Source organism: Papio anubis, chromosome 15, assembly GCF_008728515.1.
Source record: "Papio anubis isolate 15944 chromosome 15, Panubis1.0, whole genome shotgun sequence".
Classification (NCBI taxonomy): Eukaryota; Metazoa; Chordata; class Mammalia; order Primates; family Cercopithecidae; genus Papio; species Papio anubis.
Window position 1 is genome coordinate 74,028,047 of NC_044990.1, and position 18,528 is coordinate 74,046,574.

The 18,528-nt window shown below is 41.6% G+C and overlaps 1 protein-coding gene across 4 annotated transcripts in view; it reads left to right on the forward strand.

Annotated features, from left to right (window-relative positions):
• CLDN10 (claudin 10) overlaps positions 1–18,528 on the forward strand; it is a 124,124-nt gene that overhangs the window by 93,131 nt on the left and 12,465 nt on the right. For 2 of the 4 annotated variants that reach the window (XM_017951359.3, XM_017951360.3), the window contains exons 2-3: positions 12,810–12,971; positions 13,060–13,141. In XM_017951359.3, coding sequence (XP_017806848.1) covers positions 12,810–12,971; positions 13,060–13,141 — 244 coding nt within the window. Of the gene's footprint in view, positions 1–5,319; positions 5,624–12,809; positions 12,972–13,059; positions 13,142–16,545; positions 18,072–18,528 lie in introns of those variants that run through there. The other 2 variants (XM_017951361.3, XM_003913999.4) reach the window with 2 other exon arrangements.

The window sequence follows — 18,528 nt, forward strand, 5'->3', positions numbered from 1 at the left end:
CACTTTGCTTTGCAAGCCCCGCACCCCCCACCACCTTTGCTACCCTGGACTAACCTCTGCTCTGACTTCCTGGTTTCCCTCCCTCTGCCCTCACTCTGGGCACCAGCCCCTTCCGTGTTGGCATTTGACTCCACACTTTCTGCTTTCCTACTTTGAGATTTACAATACACTTCATCCTTACTCACTGCTGTCAGTCTGACTGATTAATACCACTTTTATGAAAAACGTAATTTTATCTATTTAAAGAGACACAAGGAAATGAGAGGCATGAGTGAACTAAATAATATTCATTATTTACTAAGCATCTACTACATTCCTGTCCTTCATATACATTCTCTCTAATCCTCACAACGCCTTTGAAAGAAGCTGTCATTTAGTCCCGCTTTATACTTGAAGAAGTGATGCTGAGTGAGATTAGGGGACCTGCCCAAGGGCATTCAGAGGTAGAATTTTATCTCACATCTTTCTGGTTACATCATCTACCCTCTGTCCGCTATATCTCCCTGATTCTTAAGTGAATGAAACTACCATACTTTATCACATGTTTCTCCTAAACAGAAGGAAAAAGTGACAATAAGTCTACATGTAGAGATTTTAGATTTTCTCCATGCACTGCCTCCCACGTACACATCTATACGGACGCCACCTTTAAATTTAGCAAAGGAGGGAGGCAGAAAGTGAGCGGGAATAAAACAGTAAAGACACCCAAGGAAAACTGCTTCTCTCCTCTCCTTGATGTTATCTGTGAATGACTGAGTTCGTTAGGAATCCTAGACTCAGGGGTTTTTGGAGTTGAAAGTGGTCTCGGAAGCTATCCAAAATAACTCCTCTGTTTTACAAATGAGGGAGCTATAACTCAGAGACATAAAATCACTTGCCCAAAACATATAGATTAACATACTGCCCCGACCTGGGTGGGAGGTTAAATTGATATTCATCAAGTGCTTATGGACAAACACAATGTACCCAACCTGTCTACAAGCCCTGGAAGGTTCTAGCCTCCCAGAGTGAGAGTCATTCCAGGCTCGAAGGGTATTCCTGTTGGGACCCAAACCGTACCCCTCCCCTCAAGGGGCTCAAGAGGAGTCTAGATGATCCTAAGATAATTTAGAATTGGGAATGAGTGTGTTTCAAATGAATGCATGAAAAACAAATCCACAAGGTATATGGCACTGACTTGTAATAGGCCCATAGAAACATTCTGATGGACTACAACTTCACAGGTTGCCAAATGACAAAATAAGGCAACTGTTCGTATAGTTATAATTTGCAAAAAAAATTATATATATATATTTATATAAATGATGGTGATGCAATGGTGAGAATAAGTGTTCATTCTGTAACTATTCCTATCACTCTGTAGCTTTCATGCTAAGTAGATTACAAATATCACTGGATTTGCATAAAGCATTAAGATAAATGAAATGTTAGGGAAAATGGAAGGAAAAAGAACACAGATATGCTCTTTTAATATCTTGGTACCAGCATTAATGTCTTATTTAACACATTGTAACAATACTTGGCTCCTGGGCAGGTTTTTTTGTGTGTGTGTGGTTTTTTTTAGTTAAAAAAAACAACTGCCCAGGAGCCAAGTATCATCAGGAATTCAGTTTCTTCCCACCTGATGAGCAGCACGCCACCTCACTGGAATCTAGGAAGGAGCTAATGTATACTGAAACCAAATGTGATGCTTAGAAAATCCTTGAGCTATTGAAAGGCACACCTGTGTTGCTTGGTAGGTGTACCGAATCTCAATTAAGGAATTTCTGCAAATCTCCTGTTTAGTTGGCTAAACTGGTTTTCACTCCTACTGAACAACCCCAGGGTGGGGGGATCCTCTATTTCTCCTTAATAACCATAGTAAGCCAAAGAAATAATTTTCAATGCTAATTCCAGTGACTTAGACCTCAAAAGTGGAAAGGTTCAGCATATGTTTCAGGGCATTTTATGTCTTTGGGTCAAATTTATTAATTTATAGATCAGTTAGTAGTTCTCATATTGGAAAAGATCTACAGCTTTTTGTAAAGGCTGAACTATTGTTAACTAAGATGTTACTTTGAATAATTTAGAGGAGGCAACCTTTTTTGATGTATTCACTTTTATATTTAAATTAAGAAGAGTCTGTTACGAAATTTCAGTGAACTGAATCCTAAAGAAAATAAGGAAGCATTTATCAGTCAAAAGTACTCTATAAATCGGTTTGCAGATTAACTGCAAAGGTTATTTGGGAACTGTATAATCTTAAAGCAAAACAAGCCATTTATCCATTACTTCTCAAAAATCTCTATTTGTTCCATTTTTATTTCTGGACATTCTTTTTTTAGATTATATGCTACTCCATAATATCTTTAGAATTCTCCTGACTAAACTAGCTTGAGAAGCATAAGATGTAAGACATTCTAAAATAAAAGTGTTTGATTCATTACATAATATTATCTAGATATTAAAGAAAGTTAACATTTTTCATTCTTTGGTCAGGCACTTCACGGTCTCTAATATACAGCTTTCCACAGTAACTATGTAGTACATTCTAGGGAAGAAAAAGAAAAGAGTTTAGGGTTGTCCAGCCTCATAGAAAGGAGAAAGGAAAATTTAAAAAGTCCACAGGCATGACGACCCTAGTCTGTTTTAGCTGGCAAAGGAACTAATAGTGCTGCCATTTAAGTCTTAATTTATGGATTGTTTGTGGTGTTTCCAATCCCTTTTAAGTTGAAATTGTGTGTTGCAATCTCTACAGTAATAGAATATTTCTTTTTTCAAAGTTTTCAACAACGAGATTAATAGTCTTTCTTCCTGTGATGCATAGCACCATGTGTTATGCTAAATTAACTGCTTATACACATATACACAAAGCTCAACCAGTCAGAGCTGTGGTTCTCAGCCTGAGTACACGTTAGAAGTTTTGGAAATACTGCTACCATGGCCACCCCCAGAGATTCTGGCTTCACTGGTGTGGCGATGCAGCAGAGAGAGAAGAGTGTTCCAAGTTGGAATTCAGAATTTGTTTCCTCTGGATGCTGTGTTGCAACAGTAATCTGGGTTTATGGATTTTTAAAGTATGATAGGTAGAACTACATTATATGTTAAATAAACTTTGAAGACTGGTTTAAAACACCAAACCATTCTTCAAAGTTCTTTCTTTAAAACAAACAATGTGCCTTTGGATCCAAACACAGTGGAATTTATAGCCAACTAGGTGATAAATTAGGAAGTGCTGGAGTCTTAAAGGTCACAGCACTACACTTGTTTTGTGTCAAAAGTAAGTCAGGGTTTTGTCTAGTAAAAACAAAGAAATAATCAATTTAGTGAGTACCTACCATAGGCAAGTCACAGTAAACAAAGGGACTATCAAACAAGGCCAGGAAATAAAGTATTAAATTTGTATAATTTGTAATTTTAGAAAAATCAGTAAGAAATGTTATGGTTAATGGGTTTTTGTGTTTTTCAAATAGTAATTGGATCATAAATAGGCAGATTATTCAGAAAGGAATATGGCATAGAACTAATAGTGGAAATATGCTGGAGGGCAAAAAAACAGATGATAAAACACTTTTAAAAGGCAAGCCATACAAAAGAATAGAGGATGCTTTGTAGTCATTGCTCAAAGGTGACTGATTTGCATAGCAAGGAGGATGAGAAGGAAGAGGTTAGGAAGATACTTCTCAAACTCGGTTTTTACCAGTGAACCTAACATGATACATCAGGACAAGTTGGGGTTCAGAGCAGAACAGTAGGATAACTGTGTCTGCATCGTCACCCTTGTACCTATTCACGAAAGCCATGGACTGTTAAGCACATAGAAGCCCACCACCTACCAGCCGCTGCATGGCTGCAAGAGTAGGACTTACTTTGTGTTCTCAGAGCACAGATTACAGCATTTGATAGACATTGAAGACAGACAGATTTGGGCTCAATAGGAAGAAAAGCTTTCTTAAAAGGGCTGTCAAAACATGAAAAAACACAGTAGATATTTTGCCATGCGCTGAACTGCAGGTCCTGAAGGGTGGAGCATGGGCTAAACATTATCTCTAGAAATAGACAGGATAATTGTTTTGAGTGTGGAGCGTGTCCTGCTGGTCTCCAGTGGTTCTTCCAATCTAAGTTTTGATGATTCCATGTCCAGCTTCCTCTCTTCTCCAGTCACCTTGTCACCTCTAATTTCACTGGGCACTCATTTGGTTTAAAAAAAAAAAAAAGTGACAAAGGGAAATTAAGAAATTCTTCACATTGAACCAGAGTGTCTCTACCTAAAGATAGTGACACAGAGGGTTAGTACGAGATTTATCACAGCAGACTGATTGATAGGTTTTAGACCTTTCGTTACTTTTGGCAACAAGTGAACCCTGGAAGCTCATACCAAGAACTGCAAGAACTTTTAAGTGGACAAATAATAACCCCAGTGTCCTTGTTCTCTCATTTATGCCCAGATTTGTGGCTTCAGGAGCCAGAAGTACACCCTGATCGTTATGTTTACTTTTAGACAGCAATGAAGGGATGAAGGAATGAATCAGTTTATATTTCAATTAGGCGTGAGAGGTGGAGGTGGTTTAAAAACAAAAAAAAGTCAAGATGGCAGTTTTGACTGAGATAGCAGCATCCTTTCATAGACCTGGGAGCTGGAATGGACCTACAGGGAAAATGTGTTAAACAAATGCCCTCTGTGTAGTGCATTGGTATGAGCACACCAGCAAGATCAAGATTGTCAGGATGCACCATCTGCTGCTATCTTGACTTTAGGCCTGTGCCACGCACCTTTTTGCCATGACTTTCCGCATACCACCAGGCCAAAAAGAACTGCCGAGTTTTGAGGGCAAGGCCGGTTTCCAGCCCAGAATCTGCACAGTGATCCCTCCTTGACAAGTCAAACAGAGTCACCCAAACAAGCGTGGCACGCAAACCTTTAGAGTTCAGCAAACCGAGGACTGAGTTGCCAAACCGTGTCCTTTCAGGGCACGCAAAAGGCTTTTCCTGCTCTGCTTCTACAAGGTAGTCAGGAAGCCAAGCTATTTGCCTTGCGTAGGGCTGGGTCGGGGTGGTGAGGTGGGGGCGCAGCAGGCTGTCCACACCCGGTGCCAGTCTGAACCTGAGCCGCTCCAACAAGCGAGCTCTTCTCCGCGGCCCTTCGGCGCAGGGGAGCGCAGGCCGGCCTTCCTCCCGCACGCGGGCGCTGGCCAGCTGCAGGTGGAGAATCCGGGGGCGACCGCCAGCCTTCTGAGCCCCTCACGGGCCGGGGCATGGGTGTGCCGGATCGCGCGCGCCCCCTGGCGCCGGGTCCGGTGGGCGGGGCGGTGGGCGGGGACAGTGGACGGAGGCGGAGGCGGGAGGCAGAGCCGCGGGGTTGGGAGTGCGGGGGTCGCGGCGCAGAGTGGGAGCGCGAGAGCGAGCAGGGCTGCAGCGGGCGGCATGGCTAGCACGGCTTCGGAGATCATCGCCTTCATGGTCTCCATCTCGGGCTGGGTACTGGTGTCCTCCACGTTGCCCACCGACTACTGGAAGGTGTCTACCATTGACGGCACGGTCATCACCACCGCCACCTATTGGGCCAACCTGTGGAAGGCGTGCGTTACCGACTCCACGGGCGTCTCCAACTGCAAGGACTTCCCTTCCATGCTGGCGCTGGACGGTCTGCATCCCCGCGGCCCCCGCCCTCGGCCCTCCCTCCTCGATGGCCAGCCCGCTGGGCGCCCTCTGGTCCCCAATACTCCCAGCGGGACCCCCGGACTGGACTCCTCTGAGGCCCGACCCATCTCTCTCCACAGGGCCTCAGGGAGCCGGGGACGGTCCCTGGTGCCCGTCCTCTCCTGACGGCTATCTCGCGGGGCGCCTGTTCGAGCCCGGGACCCCGGGAGGGGGGACACGCAGACAGGCCCGGGTTGGTGACTCCCGGGCGTCGGGGGATGGGGGAGCTTTGCCGTCCTGAGAGTCGAGGACGCGGCTGCCCCTCCACCCCCCATATCTTGGGGACTGCTGGGACCCACAGTTCATGCTGCAGGGACTTGTCTCCTCCACCTCCCCTACGTTCCCCGAAGGCTGGGTTCTAATGAAAACGGTGTCATTGCAAGCCAAATCCGCTTGTCCTGCCCTCCCTTGAGCCATTTCGTTGGTTCTTTTAAAAGTAGGCGGGGGTGGGGGGTGCGAGGTTGGAAGGGGGAAAACATATTGCAGGGTTTGTTGTTGTTTCCCTTTAAAGAGCTTCTACAAACTTGTCCGCCGAGGCAACACTGCAAACACTTCCTCCGAGTTTTAGGAAAATAATAGCCCTTGCGGTGCCGCAATGAGTCGGCAGTGGGTAGGGAATCTTGGGCCGTGCGAGCGTGGCGCCCGGGAGCTGACCAGTTCTGCATCCGAGTCCCCGGTGCCTGCTGCTGTCCTGGGTTATTCCTTTGTGGAGGTTCACCTGCGTCGCTCCGGTTAGGCCTTATGCTGGTAGCAGCTGGTGGATATTCACACAGAACTCTGGCTCTGTTGCGTTTCAAGACAACAGCCGATGTCAGCCCGGTCCCAGTGATTGCCCAAGTTCTAGGCTCTTTGCTTCCAGGATTTTACAGCAAACGGATCCCGGCAGAAACTTGAGGAGTTATTTACATTACGTATTTCTAGATTTCAGGTGTTTCTTTTTCTTTTATTACCGCACTTGCAGTTTTTGTTTACACAGCTGTGTAAATGAAAGAAAATAATTGATTCCTCTAAGATGGGGTTTGCCACGAAAAGCAAACTGTTGCTCAACGTGGTATTTGATGGAACACTCCGTATAAGGAATACGCATCTAGTTTTAGAAGGGTGGCCCTCGGGTCCGTGTCCTGTTGGGTAAAATAGGCAGCCAGAACAGTGTTTATTCCGCCAGCATTACCGGTGAGTTTTCTGTGGTTTGTAGAGCACGCATCCAGGTAGATGAACAGGCATTCTCTTGTTTCTGTGGTTTATAGTCAGCAATATGTTACTGTCCTCTGAACACTCTTCTGTTGTAATACTCTTCTATTGTTCCCTGAGATGGTGCCAGATAGGTATGCTTCCTTCTGTAGGACAGCCGGGGGACAAAGGAGAGAAGGAAATAAATGCTCTATGAATATTATTAAGTGCAGAATAATAAAGTTTTCTCTTACATGTCTGCAGTGAGAGTGGAGGTGGTACCAGACCTGTTTGGGGGCAGATCAGGGAGTGAAGAGGAAGTAGGAATAGTTGTCCTGGTTAGCTGGGAGGAGAGCAGAGAGGAGTGACATTCATATGCCATCCAACTTGCAAAATGGTCTTCCTGTGTGCTCATGTGACTAAAAAATGACTTTTAAAAACATAAATGGCATGACACTACCTACTGTTGTACAACACTTTAAAATTAATATATTTTTCCAAGTCAGTAGTTAATAGAAGTGACTCTGTGTAACCGATGTATGGTATATTCATTAGACTGCATAAAATGGCTCAGTTAACCATGGATCCATTGTAGGCATTGGACCTTTTCCAACTTTTCTTTGTTGGTGGTGCTTTACTGAAAATCTTTATATTCACCTCTTTGTATGTGTGTGTATTTCTGTAGACTCCATTCCACTGAGAAATGGTTTTGTAAGAGCAGTAGAATACACGTGCATTTTAATATTCAGTTCATACTGTCAAATTACTTTCCACTGACAGTGTATGAAAGTACCTGCTTCTCCACATTCTCACCACTCTGTTAATCCAGTTTTTGTTGTCGGTTTTTTTTGTTGTTGTTGTTTGTTTGTTTGAGATGGAGTTTTGCTCTTGTTGCCTAGGCTGGAGTGCAATGGCACAATCTCAGCTGACTGCAACCTCTGCCTCCCAGGTGCAAGTAATTCTCCTGTCTCAGCCTCCCAACTAGCTGGGATTACAGGCATGTGCCACCATGCCCGGCTAATTTTTTTTGTATTTAGTAGAGACAGGGTATCACCATGTTAGTCAGGCTGATCGCGAACTCCTGACCTCAGGTCGTCTACCCTCCTTGGCCTTCCAAAGTGCTGGGATTACAGGTGTGTGCCACTACGCGTGGCCATCTTGTTATCACTTTAGTTGGAATTTCCCTTATTGCCATGGTCAAAATCACGGGTTATAAAAATGGTCAAAACCCATCTTATTATATATTTACTGATCATTTGTTTTTTTCTCTTTTGTGAATTGGCGTCCATATCTTTGGCCCATGGTTCTGTTGTTTCTTTGTGGTTTTGATGATTTGTTCAGTCCTTGATTTGTGATGCAGGTTGCAATTTCACACCATTGTTTGTCTTTTAAATTTGTGGTGCCTTTTCTCGTACAGGACTTTGAAATTTGTAATAGAATCATATGTATCAGCCTGTTTTTTGATGACTTTGCCATCTGTGGCTTAAGAGGGCATTTCTTACCGCAAAACAAACTTACTTTTCTGCATCTCTCAGAATAACATTTTGGAGGGTTAAATCACGCAACTGTGTTTTCCTGTGGAGGAGAGTTGATTCCCCCATCTGCAAGTGGAGGCTTCCAGGGTAGGGCCCCTCTGTTCGTCCTCTCTACCTTGCATTCCCAGGGCAGCCGTATCTGGTGGGTGCTGGTCCTGACATTGCCTTTGGAGAAAGTTGCCATGGTGACCTGAGTAGAACAGCCCTGCCCTTAAACCCAGGCATGAGCTCTAGATTGGGAAGACGATCCAGGAAGAGAGAGAGAAGGCTCGTGACTCTTGCCTATCTTGTGTTAGGTGGAAGAACTCTTGGAGTCAAATGATGAGGTCATTATTCTGAATTCCTTTTTTTTTTTTGAGACAAAGTTTCACTCTGTCCCCTACGACAGAGTGCTATGCCATGATCTCCGCTCACTGCAACCTCCGCCTCCCGGGTTCAAGTGATTCTCCTGCCTCAGCCTCCTGAGTAGCTGGGATTACGGGCACCCACTGCCACACCTGGCTGATTTTTGTATTTTTAGTAGAGACAGTGTTTCACCATGTTGGCCAGGCTGGTCTTGAACTCCTGACCTCAAGTGATCTGCCCGACTCTGCCTCTCAAAATGCTGGGATTACAGGCGTGAGCCACACGCCCAGCCCTAAATTTCTTATATAAAGAAATCTCTGATTCCCCTTCCCTAGGGGTATCATTGCCACTTGTTTTCCTTATAAGGAAAATGAGGCCTAGCAAAGCTATATGTCTAGATTTAATGTTATGCCATGTTAAGAACCCAGCTCTAATTTCTGCTTAGAATCCATTGTAGTATTATAATATGAAGGGATGCTTTGATGACTTTCATACTACTCAGCAGACACCCATATTATTCATCCTGTGAAGGAGGTGCTGCTATCCCTGTTTTACAGATGAGAGAACTGAGCCTCAGACAGATTAGGTCCTATAACCAAGGGCATACCTCGGGTAAACAGAAGCACGAGAGGTGAAACTTTAGAGTTCCTGCCCTCCTCATACCACTGTTCTCTCAAAGGATTTGCAGAAGTACACAAAGCTACCAGGAAAATAAAAGCACATTCTTTTTTTCCCCCCTAAAAAAAAAAAAAAAAAAAAAAAATGCATCAACTAGCACAGGTGCTATTAGCAAACTGTCTCCACCAAGTGGATGTTTTCGTTTTTTGCTGATTTGCAATTGAAAATAAAGTACACATAATTTGGAAAACACTTAACTTTTAAGGAACACCTTGAAGGTTTCCTCCAACAGAGTTCATTAATTTAAAGTCGCTGTATTTTACTATTTGAAAATTTCACAGTTGAATGAGCTTGTGATTTCTGTTTATTGTTAACCCATACTCCTTTCAAAGTACCACTTGAACTTCAGCTGAGAATAATTTTCAGCCAGTTTGTTTTTAGTGGATGCCATCTATTTTTGCTAGTGGGAATGCTTGCTATTTCTCCCCGGAGAACTAACTATAAATTATACTTCAGAGAACTTCTAAATAAATATGTTCATGCCTCAGCACCTTAATGTGTTCATTAGCTATTAACAGTGTCAGTAAATTAGACCTGTCAAAAATAATGGCCTCCTTGACTAGGTTTTTACTACCACTTCTCCTGCTGGTGTTACTTGTAAGTTTTGCCCTCAGGAACGGTTAAAAAGCAAGGCTGTAGAGGTCTGCTTTGCAAAAGATGAACTCTGAAAGGGTTTGTTGGAATCATCTTGGCTCTGATCTGTGGGTGCTGTAAGGACTGGTAGCCTTAGAACATGGAGAATTTACAAATCTCAGGCTTACGAGCAACTCCATTACATTTATGGTTGGCAGGGGAGTTTATCTCCAGCTCTTTGCTCTCCATTTCAGAAAATCTGGCCAATGATTGTCCTTGTAAATTGCCGTCTTTGTGCATGCGCAAAATTAGCAAGTTATTGCTACTGTTCATGCTGGAGAAAGGTACCTCACTTTCCAAATCCAGGTTCTGGTTGGCACAAAAGAAGGACCTGACCAGATCAGAATCTGCACTGCCCACTTCTCCTCTCATGCTTGTGTCAAGAGACCAAAGCAGGTCCTGCTGCCAATACCAGGGCTGAGACAGGGCATCTCAGAGTGAGAAACTTGGGACAAATATTATGAGTGGTGATTACATAAAGTTTAAAGACTACTGTTATTTTCCCTGTTGTATTAAGAATCAAATTGGTTGGCCTGGGATTCTACCCACTGTTTATCATCTGGGAAATGCATTCCGCGTTCTCAATGACCAGACTGTCGAATTTAACCTTTGGTAAATTCCTGACAACTTGCACTTTCTGTTAACAAAGCATGGAAGATAACTAAAGGAAATGCAAATTAGGGTACATGCTAATGTTTCCTGGGAGTATATATAAATAGATGAGTCCCCCATTTTTTGTTTATTTAATGACTGCAGTCAGAGTCAGTTATAAAACCTCAAAACCAGAGATTAAAATGAATTTCACAAAAAGAGTGAAACCACACTGTCCGAGTAGCCCTGGTGGCAAGTGATGAACCAGTCTGGGTTGTCCTCGCAGGCTCTCTTGAATCTTGTAAGGGACTGACAGGCTTCCCCTCTCTGTCTTGCCTCTACCTGCTGTCTGGGCTCTGGCTGGGGAACTTGAGGACTGAAGTTTAAAATAGAGCTGGTTCAGCATTTGGCAGTGGAGACCCAAATAGCCCTGCAGCACAATGTTTGCTATGAAAGAAGCCTTCATTATCCTGTTTTCCTAAAAATAAGTTTGTTTTGCTGTTTTTGATAGCCACGGTGTTAGTGAAATTGTTTTTTGTATGGAAATAGTTCACACTACACAATAGAAGGTGACTGTCCTTGCAGTCTGCATCTGTGGGAGTCTAAAGTGTTTACAATTAAGTAGAGCAGCTCTTAAAAAACGGGTCCAAGGAATAGGATTAAAACTTCAATTTCATTCTTTTCCAAAGAAACAGACTGGGGCCAGGTGCGGTGGCTCATGCCTCTAATCCCAGCATTTTGGGAGGCTGAGGCAAGAGAATCACTTGAAGCCAGGAATTTGAGACTAATCTGGGCATTATAGCGAGACCCTGTCTCTAGAAAAAAAATTAAAAATTAGCCACAGGTGGTGGCAAGCGCCTATGGTTTCAGCTACTCAGAAGGCTAAGGCAGGAGGATCTCTTGAACCCAGGAATTGGAGGCTGCAGTGAGCTATGATGATGCCACTGCACTCCAGCCTGGGTGACAAAAGTAAGATCTTGTCTTTAAAAAAAGAAAAGAAAAAGAAGAAACTGAACTGGAGGCCACTAGTATGTACTCCCTAAATTCATGATTATCATGATCTTGGAATTATTATTTATTGTGGCTTTGCTTGAACATCACTAATAAATGACTCGTCATATATTGGCACATGAGAGGTTTTTTCCAGTTAAAAAGTTTAATTCCAAATGTAAATCTGATGTAGGTATATATGTTCATTTGCTTAGCAAATATTTACTTACACCCAGTATGTGCTACTATCACTATTTTAGATTGAAATATGGCATTGTTTCAGGCTGAAATGAAAATGACTTATGTGGTAAAAGCTTATTAGTTTAAACCCTGTTAATGTGAAAACCTGGACAAAAGCCACACTAAAGTTTACCCCGTACCGTGGCTGTGCAAATAAAAATACGTGACTAAGAAAAAGAATAACACAGGAAGGATGAACAAACGAACTTGCAGAACATACTTTTTAGGGTACTTTAAAGGCATTCATTTATAGGAGAACAGTTGACTTAATCACTATAAATGACTCTTCTACAAAATAGTGCTTTTTAAAACCCAGTTTTATTATATATGCCCTGAAAATAATAGTACTTCACTAAAATATTCCCTTAGACACCCCCCCATGGTTCATGATGATATTCCAGTTAGTCTCCTATTAATAACCTTCCACTAATATTGGAAGGTTTGACCCTTTGGAGCTCTTTCTGCTGCCCAGTTATAAATCTTATCATTTGATAATGTCAAAACCATTAAAACACATTTTTAAGGTCCAATGAGCGGAGGAGCTACAGAGTTGTGATGGTGGCAGATGATGTTTTTTCACAGTACAAGGCAATATTATATGGAACTTGTAGTCTGATGTGGGATGGAATCCATGTCTGCTACTTTCTAACTCACCTCTTAAGTCACATAACCTTTGTGTGCCTCAGTTTCCTCATCAGTGCATATGGAAATAACACTCAGAGATCTGTCCTGAGGATTCCGCATAAACTGCACTTCACAGTGTGTGACCTAGAATAGGCACTCCCTGCAGATTAACTTGCTTTCCTTTCTTGCTTGTCTTGCCACATGTTTTCACCATTACAGTTATCTTTTTGGAAAACAAACATCCAGAATGACAATGTAAAATGAGGATTTCTCCCTGGACAGCCACATGCTTTATGTAACATAAATGACCTACTCTAATTGCAGGTTATATCCAGGCATGTAGAGGACTTATGATCGCTGCTGTCAGCCTGGGCTTCTTTGGTTCCATATTTGCACTCTTTGGCATGAAGTGTACCAAAGTCGGAGGCTCCGATAAAGCCAAAGCTAAAATTGCTTGTTTGGCTGGGATTGTCTTCATACTGTCAGGTAAATAGTAACTTTCTTCCAAGCAAGGTAATTGATGATGTGAATGAAATCACACTAACCATAGTGCTTTCCCTCTGATACTTGTTAGGGCTGTGCTCCATGACCGGCTGTTCCCTATATGCAAACAAAATCACGACGGAATTCTTTGATCCTCTCTTTGTTGAGCAAAAGTAAGTACTCCTCTCCGTCTGTTTCCAGCTCACAGGAAATGTATATAAATTAATATTCTCAACCAAGAGACATGAATTTCCTACATGACTTTTGAAAGTAAGACATACTGATAAATGGTAACCGATGACATCATTCAAGATTGTGTTATATGCCACATACACAAAACATACATTTAATTACTTTGCTAGTGTTGCAGTGTCTTGTCTCTAAACAGTTCAAGGCATCAAATTTAGAACTATAAACTTCATCATCGGCTGTACATCATGAAACTGAGGTCAAGTAGAGGAAAAGTGAAAGGTGTCAGATGGGGAGGAAAGAATGATGCGGCGTGCGAATAGAAAATTAAAACTTGTCTCGATTGCTGCCCACTCAAAATGATATTTGCCAGAAGATAGTTTCTGGGTCTTTTAAATTTGCTGTATTAACTACTGTCTTAACAAGCTCCACCTAATAAGCCTTTATAAAGAAACTGTACATGATGCAAGGTTTTTGAAAAATGTTGTAGGAGCACGGCACCTTTACCCAAATATGGTTGGTCGGTCTTGCAGATGAATGCTTTGGAATTAACAGATCAGTTTGCTTGTTGGTGTTGTTTTTAAACTGTGGGCTATTGCTTTTTATAGTTTCCCTAAGCTTATTTCTTTGGATTGGGAAAACCCCAGGGATACCAAATCAGAATTAATATATTAAATATTTTGTCTTGCCTAAGAGTATATCTCACATCCCTCTTTAGGAAGCCTCACATATATATATGTGTGTGTGTATTGCTATCAATGAGGCTGGTAATTTTATTTTAGACTTCAGGTCAAATTTTATAGAATTTTTAAGGAGTATATTACTGAAATAGCTGGTCAGCTGGGCTTTACTTTTTTTCTAGTGGTTTTAGGAATCTTCAGGAAATTGATTTTCTAGTTCTGTCTTAAGTGTACCTTATGCATAAATAGTAAATGCTTATATCATGAAATATAATGAAAATAATAGCTAGTGCCTGTTGAGTCTCCACCAGGAGCCAAGCAGAGCACTGCAAATATTATTTTATTATGTTATTTTATTTTATTCTTAAAACAACCTTATACCCTTATTAAATAGGTCCTCTTGGTACTCTTTCTTTAAATTGAGGAAAGAGGCCAAGTAATGTGTTCAAGGGAACTTGGACCAAACTAATAGGCTGATTGAACTGTGATTCAAACCAGGCAGTTGAACTTCAGAACACTGGCTCCTAAAATGCATGATTTATAATATCTACTATTTTGTAATTTTTGTGACAATATTCTATATATACTGTTCATCAACTTTCATTCTTTTTTTTTTTTTTTTTTTTTTTTTTTTTAAAAAAAAAGGTGGCTCACGCCTGTAATCCCAGCACTTTGGGAGGCCGAGGCGGGCGGATCACAAGGTCAGGAGATCGAGACCATGGTGAAACTCCGTCTCTACTAAAAATAGAAAAAAATTAGCCGGGCGCAGCGGCGGGCGCCTGTAGTCCCAGCTACTCGGGAGGCTGAGGCAGGAGAATGACGTGAACCCGGGAGGCGGAGCTTGCAGTGAGCCGAGATTGCGCCACTGCACTCCAGCCTGGGCGACAGAGCAAGACTCCGTCTCAAAAAAAAAAAAAAAAAAAAGAGATAGGGCCTCTTTCTGTCACTCAGGCTGGAGTGCGGTGGTGTGATCATAGTTCACTGCAGCCTTGCACTCCTGCACTCAAGTGATCCTCCCACCTCAGCCTCCTGAGTAGCTGGGACATGTATGTGCCACCACAACTGGAAACTTTTTTTTTTTTTTTTGAGATGGAGTTATTGCTGTTGTTGCCCAAGCTGGAGTGCAGTGGTGCGATCTCGGCTCACTGCAACCTCCATCTTCTGGGGTCAAGCGATTCTCTTGCCTCAGCCTCCTTAGTAGCTGAGATTACAGGCACGCACCACCACGCCCAGCTAAATTTTTTGTATTTTTAGTAGGGACAGGGCTTCGCCATTTTGGCCAGGCTGGTCTCGAAACTCCTGACCTCAGGTGATCTGCCTGCCTCGGCCTCCCAGAATGCTGGGATTACAGGCATGAGGCACTGCGCCTGGCCCCGGATAATTTTTCCACGTTTTAATGGAGACAGGTCTTGCTATGTTGCACAGGGTTGTCTCCAGCTCTCGATCTTCAATGATCCTCCTGCCTCAGCCTCCCAAAGTACTGGGATTACAGGCATGAGCAGCCATGCCCAGCCTTTTCTAGACATTTAAAAATCGTTTTTATTCAGAAATGTTATTAAATGGGAAACAAAAACAAATGTTTTAGACCCCAATATAACTTTTTTATCCCTTGCCTATGATACAAAAACATATTCTGATTTATTAATTTTCTCCTGACTTATCTTTCAAATGAGATTTGCACAGATGTACATGGCTGCAAACGTTGAAATGAAAACCGAGGCTATATTTCTGAAGCTTAGAAATATTTTAATATTTAAATGAAATAATTATATTTAAATGATACATTTTTATTTTAGGGTTTGATATCATAAATATGCAACAAACCTGTGTTTCTCATGGTTTATTTTATTAAACACATTGCTCACTCTTCTACATTATCTTTCCTGTATTACTGGTTTTCTTTTCCTGACAATTATTAAGGATATCTTTGTCTAAATCTTAACAATCATTGGAATCTTTCCTCAAATAGTCAAGGCTAATTTGTGTACAAACAATAACTTAAGGCTATCTTTGTGTGACTGTTTTCTGTGCTTGCTATAGCTCAGTCACCTAATTCAGTGTAGTGCCATTGGAATTTCTTACTCTCTTTTCAGATTTTGATTAAACTCAGTTCAGTAATTAGGTGCTGTGAGAGGTTTTCCTCTTTTTCAACCTCTTAGTGCTACATTGAGCTATTCCACCATCATTAGCTTCTCGGAATTTCTCTTTCCATCTCTGCCTACTCTCTCTCTCTCTCTCTGTCTGTCTGTATTCTCGTCTGTAAAACAAAGATAATAATAGTACCCCTCTCGCGGAATTGCTGTGAGAGTTAGGGGAGATATATACATATATATATATATATGATTGGCACAGAGCAAACACCTTGTATTAGCTTTTATTGTGTTATATTAACTATTATGAAGATTGTTTTTTAATTCTGTATAGTATGTAAGATGTGGCTTATCTTCATAGATGCCTTTATTAGCTCTTTTCTGAGGTGGCTTAAATATATAACATCTACAATTCGCCAATTTACCTAATGTAAGTAAAAGCACAAGAACCAGGGGTCATGAAAAACAGCACTGCTTATCCATTGGTAATATTTACAAATAACAGGCCCTTTGCATCAAGGTCTATAGAAAATATAGACTATAAAAAACCTGATATTGAGAATGAGTTGACTCTTTGAGATTGGGGCTTTCTCTCCTTCATCTCTGTTTTCCCTGCAGTGACTTTCACAAAGAAAGGTCCTCCATGATTTCAACAAAATCCAGCTGGATCAAGGAATTATCAAGGCCTGAGAATTGTAGATACCATCAGATTCTAATTACCTACAATGATAGAAAAGAGGCATAAAAATGACACGACACCCACAAGAACTCACACCTCATTTAAACAAAACATACTTGTATAAAAACTAATAAATTAACATGACTTCATTTGGTTTCCCTTTATCAATACCTTCTAGTAGAGGGGATAAAAACTGGGAAGATGAATAAGCTGTAAATTGGCTACCAGCACAAAATGAACCGATTTCCTAGGTCTGAAATGTCATCTTTAAAGCAATATTTTATTTCGGCTTATTCTAGGGATAGCACTTCTTTGGCTAGCATTTGCTGGAATTTGATAATTGATGCTTCTGGTTTTCCTTGTACGTGAACTTAGAGAGGAATACGTTGTAGAATCAAAGCTTGTGGCAGGGCCAGCCCTAGATGGGCTGGGATGTGGAGGATGCCACTGTAGGAATGTTCTGACTATGTCTTTGGTGTCTTAATCAGCTGGCATGATAATTAAGTTCCTTGAGGTCAGAAAACGTCTATACAACCCTATCTTCTTTGCCTAGCACAGTACCTAGAAGTGAAATTCTTGTCTGTAGACCTAGTCCTTTCAGAATTAGCAGAGATAATTGTTGTCTCAGTGGATAGAGGGAGCCTTCGAGAGGATGGAGCAAGAAAGCTCTCTTCTTCCCATTATTATCTTACGTGAATCTTACAAAAACTAGCTGCCACTAAATACCATCTCTCCCTGCAGGAGCATGTGTGTTTGGGCCCTCAGGAAGCGCAGTGAGAGACAGCTACTTGCCACATGTTCTAGTTTACATTTCTGGTGAGCAAATACTTGCTCTCCAATACTCAAACCCTAACACTTTCGAAAACAGTTTAGATCTCAGAGCACGGTTTTGTTGTTCTTTTTTTTGCTGCTGCTGTTGTTTTTCCTTCAGATTTGTATGCTGTGTTCATTGGATCTTCTTTGTAGATTTCCAGGACAACTCTATATAAGGCACATCTTGCTTGCCCAAGTTAGGAAAACACAACTAAGCTCATGAACCAAGTTCCCGCTACATTCCTGCTATATGCAAGGAACTCAGCAGGGAGCTTCGTTGATGAGGAAAAAATGAGTGGCTTCTTGCATGGCATTGGAGTAAAGATTGCAGCAGGCACACAACAGGCCGTATTGCACTTTATGTTCAGTGGCTACTTCCTCTAAAAGCCCTTCCTTTTCCACCACATATTTGGGAAGATTTTTCTTCCAACCTACAATCATTTGACAGAACTGCAATCTGTAAAGAGGTTGATCGTGTTCTGCTATTTCCCTGTTTTTCCCTTTTGTTTTGCTTTCTTTCATTCGAGCTATGACTATGTTTGATGACTCCAGCATGAGCTCTTGCAGAGCCTTGAAAACTGTTTTTCAACTCTTCCCTTTAGGCTGTGTCAAACTAACTTCCTCCTTATTAAAACAAAACCTAACAAATCTGGAAAAAAAAAAAATCTCCTACAAGCTTGTAGTAATAGGTACTCCTTAGCATGATTCACCATACCAGGATGTTGAAATTTAATTATGTTATTCCCACTATTGTTTTATTGTCCAAACCACTAGCTTTCTGAATGTCCTGCTTTGTTTTCTTAGATAAACTATTGCAAATAAGAATTGATCAACATTAAGAAACTCCTTTTCAAATCATGCAAAGTTATATGACTTAACTGATTGCTCTGGCTGAGGAAGTAGAACAGAATTGTTATCTTAGACTTATTCTTTTTTTTTTTTTTTGTATATGAGATTTACTGTTAATATTTTGGCCCAGATATTCTTGTGTTGGGTTCTTATCATCCTCTAGGCTTTTTTATTTCCAGACTTTTCAAAATCATGTCACACTTCTCATTCCTGGCATGTATTTGGTTTCTACTTTAGGATTTAAGCTTTATATAGATAAA